Below are 4013 nucleotides of genomic sequence, written 5' to 3'. Positions count from 1 at the left end.
GGCTGCATGCAGGGGGCTGTGTGTGCATGCGGGGGGCTGTGAGTGCATGCGGGGGGCTGCATGCAGGGGGCTGTGTGTGCATGCGGGGGGCTGTGCGTGCCTGGGAGACAGAGCATGTGTGGGGCCAAGCATGCAGAAGGCTGCAGGGGACGGGCCACGCGTGCAGGGGTGACCTGTAGGTGCCCTTTTCTCCCCACTTTGATGGTTCCCATGTGGGCTGAGCCCCCTTCACAGACAAGGGAGCTGAGGCTTGGGGCCAGACCCGGGTCCACACAGCCTGTGCGCAGCAGACATGGCCTGCCCCGAGCCGACTTCCTCGGGAAGCAGGGCGGTGCGGGGGGTGGGGCTGGAACCTGGGGCGGAGGCTGTGAGCGCACTAACTCTGCCCGCCGCTACCCCCAGATCCCCAGCCTCAGCCACAGCGTCATCTCCCAGACGAGCTTTCGGGCCGAGTACAAGGCGACAGGGGGCCCGGCCGTGTTCCAGAAGCCGGTCAAGTTCCAGGTGGATGTTACCTACACAGAGGGGGGGGAGGCCCAGAAAGAGAACGGCATCTACTCTGTCACCTTCACGCTCTTGTCAGGTGAGCTCGTGGCTGGAGACAGGCCAAGGGGGGGCCCAGACCGCCCTGCGTGGTGTGACCCCTGCTCTGCCCCCAGGCCCCAGCCGACGCTTCAAGAGAGTGGTAGAGACCATCCAGGCCCAGCTACTGAGCACGCACGACCAGCCATCCGTCCAGCAACTGTCAGGTGAGTGGGCGCGGCATGGCACCTCTGTGGCCGGCGTGGCTTGGACGGGGAGGGCGAGAGGACCTGGCCGCCGGCGGACCCCAGGCTGCCCATCCAGGGGTGTGAGGCTCAGCTGCTTGGGACTGAAAGGCGCCTCTTGTCCACTGTAGAGACGCCCCCGCCAGCGCCAGGACTGAGCTGGGGCACTGTGCTTAAGGGCCAGAAGGTGGCCACCAGCTACGAGAGTAGCCTCTGACGCTGGCAGGTAAGGTTCCGGCCCTGCCGCCGGGCGGGGAGGGTCAGTGGGCAGGGGCTCAGGCCCGAGAGGAGCCCAGCGCGGGCACCATGTCAGTGCCGGCTCCAGGCTTGCACAGGCTGGGCCGCAGGCCACCGGCTGAGCTGCCCAGGGTGCAGCCTGGCCTGGCCGGCGAGGACGGACCTCTGGTGAGCGGGGACTGGCTCCCTGCTGCAGGCACCCCACTCGTAGCAGCCCAGGGGCTTTGGGCCGACACCCATGCTGGCTCTAGCACCCTGACCCTTCACTGGACGCTGGGGGCCCAACCTTGGGCAGGACAGAGGGGGCACTTAAGGAAGGAGCTGCCGGGCCCAAGCTGTGGGATGCCCAGCCCTGGAAGTTGGGGCTGGTGCAGGGCAGCACCTGGGAGGAGAGTGCTGCACATGTGTGCACATGCGTGTGGGGTCACGTGTCAAGGGGCACCAGGCTGTCGGGCCTGAGGGCTGTGTGTGCACAATGTTAGTGAAGGCCAGAGAGCTGGAGGACAGGCACCTGTCTGTCCACACCAGTGTAGCCCTTGGTTCAGGGACACAGTACGGCGCCCAGGCCCAGTGCACTGAGCCTGCTGTCCAGGTCCCAGGAGGTGGCTTGTTGGGCCCCCACGGTGCTGCTGTATGGGGTCCTGGGGACCAGAGAGGGCCCCGCCCTGTCTACCCACGCTTCTGGCCATGCTCATTCCATCGTGTGCATCACCCACCCCCACACTTCATGTTCCCCATTACCCCATCAACAAGCCGGGACTGGGGCCTGCTGTCCTGGGAAGAGACTGGCAGGAAGGGGTGGGGAGGGATGCACTCAGGCGGGCTCAGGGGCAGCACTTCCCAGGGTAGAAAAGGTCCTTCAGTGTGGACACACACAGGCCAGCTGCCGCTGCCCGAGTGCCTACAGGGACCAGGGATGCCTCCCAGGCCGGGGCACTGCTGTCAGGCCCTTGGCAGACTCACAATGCCGTAAGGTCCCCGTCAGCTGGTCGGGCCCCTTCCGAGCCCAGAAAGAGCCAGGCAGCCCTGTCGGAAGCAAGAATGGGCAGGGACAGGGCTTGTCCAGGGAGGGCCCCCAGCGTGAGGCCCCTCTGCTCGGACCGGCTGTGGCCTCACTCCCAGACCCACCCACAGGGTATCTGTCCACCTGTGCATCAGCAAGAACCCTGGGTCCCGCTGTGACCGTGGACATGGCCCTGTCCCCAGAGCCCACCTTCCAGCTCTCTGCCTTCCCCAAAGCAGAGGAGGCCTCACTGGCCCTCAGCCTGGATTAGCCTTCACCATCTCCTGCAGGTGGCCCCTGGGCGCCTTCCCTGAGCTTCGAGATGTGGGAGCCCTTGCCAGGGAACGGCCAGCCCAGCCCCTCCTCACTGCCCACCAGCCGTTCCCACCGTGGCCCAGCTACCCAGAGATGGGAGGCCGAGAGGCCCCAAGGAGAAAGGCAGGAGCAGGGGAGGGGCCGTGTCCCTCCCTGCCCGGGTCCAGGCCCCACCCTGAGCAGGAGCCCCTGGAAAAGGGGTGCTGGGGTGAGTCACAGGGACCCTGAGCCAGGGATACAGGGGGAGCTCCCAGGTGAGGACACCACCAGGCAGACCCCAGCTCAGCCTGTGACTTGGGCCTATGGACAGGGCAGAGGGACCCAGGGCCAGGCCTTGTTCTGCCGACACCTTGTGCCAGACACCCCGCGCCCTCGAAGCCATTCTCACACTCTGCCCTCCTCTCTCTACCTGCGCCCAGACAGCACACATTGTATGGAAATGTTGACGGGGAGGCTTTCCAAGTGTGGTAAGGACCCCACGCCCACCACCTGCCCCCCGGCACCCACCCGCCACTCGCCCAACCCTGCCCCCTGGCACCCACCTGCCACTCGCCAACCCCTGCCCCCTGGCACCCACCCACCCCGCCTGCCAGGCTTGATGCTGGAGTATGCACATGCTCACAGGCCCCGGAGTCCGGGCAGGCCCCAGAGGGACCCCAAGGCTTGGAGAGGAAGGGTCCCTGCACCTTGAGGGCCCGTCTGTGGCCCTGGCTGGTCAGGGTGGGTGAGTCCTGGTTGTGTCCCCAGGGGGCGCTGGTGCCCCGGGAAGTTCCATCCCAGCTCACTGGTCAGGCAGAGGGGGTGCCCCATGGCGGTCTGGGAGGAAGTAAAGCTGAGGGGCCACCTGTTGGCACACCAGGCAGTGAGCAGAGTGCCAGCTGCCCCTCCTGGGCTGTCCCTCAGCTTCAGGAAGTTCCCTCTGGGACAGGGCCACCCCTGCTGCCGCCCCCGCCCCGCCTCCATGCTGCCTGTCCATCTGCCATCTCCGTCTGTGTGTGCCGGTCTCTGTCCCAAGTGCCCGCCTGGCCCCCCACTCCCGGGGACGGGGGGGGGGGAAGGCTGGCAGCCGTGCCCTCTGCCCTGGGCGGGGACGGGGGTGCCCGCTGCCCTGTGGCCCGTGGCTGGCCCTGGCTTGAACCTGCGTCAGGGCTTGGAGCAGCCAGGCTGTGGGGCTGGAGGGCAGCTGGTGCTGCGTGGGGCTGGCACGTGGCTGGGGGGACAGGGCCTTCAAGGCCTGCTGAGCACAGCCAGGGGTCTTGCCATCACCAGCGCAGTGAACTCGGAGGCCTAGGGACCCTGAGCTTCCTGCCGCACAGCCTGGGCCCCCGGGGGCCCCTGCCTGCCGCCCGCTGCCACCGCCGCGCGCCGTAGCCGCCACCTCCCGGGTCCTTCCCGAGACCCTGTTCATCTGTGTGTCTCTCTCTCCCTCCCTGCCTCTTCCTTTTCTCTTTTTCTCTTTTCTTTTTCTTTGTATTTTTGTCTTCCGTTCTGTGTACCCAGGCAGCCCATTGAGTAACTTCTTTGACGTAATTAAACAACTTTTTTCAGACGAGGAGAACGGGCAGGCGGCCCAGGCCTCCAGCGCGCCCGCCAAGCGCAGTGCCCCCGGCCCGGTCGGTGACTCGGCGACCGCTGGGCCCGGCCCCATGGGAGACGCCGAGTGCCCGCCGCGCAAGGACGCGGCCAGGACG

General features: G+C 67.0%; 1 protein-coding gene across 1 annotated transcript in view; it reads left to right on the top strand.

Moving 5' to 3' along the window:
* The window catches only part of BRSK2 (BR serine/threonine kinase 2), a 60748-nt gene that overhangs the window by 54928 nt on the left and 1807 nt on the right, over window positions 1-4013 (top strand). The window contains exons 24-27 of the mRNA XM_007949345.1: window positions 403-583; window positions 660-749; window positions 2742-2789; window positions 3871-3993. Of these exons, the coding sequence (XP_007947536.1) occupies window positions 403-583; window positions 660-749; window positions 2742-2789; window positions 3871-3993 (442 nt within the window). The remainder of the gene's footprint in view (window positions 1-402; window positions 584-659; window positions 750-2741; window positions 2790-3870; window positions 3994-4013) is intronic.

This window comes from Orycteropus afer, unplaced genomic scaffold (assembly GCF_000298275.1).
Source record: "Orycteropus afer afer isolate SDZICR_OR568_19922 unplaced genomic scaffold, OryAfe1.0 scaffold00244, whole genome shotgun sequence".
NCBI lineage: Eukaryota > Metazoa > Chordata > Mammalia > Tubulidentata > Orycteropodidae > Orycteropus > Orycteropus afer.
This window is presented reverse-complemented; position numbering and strand designations above follow the sequence as displayed.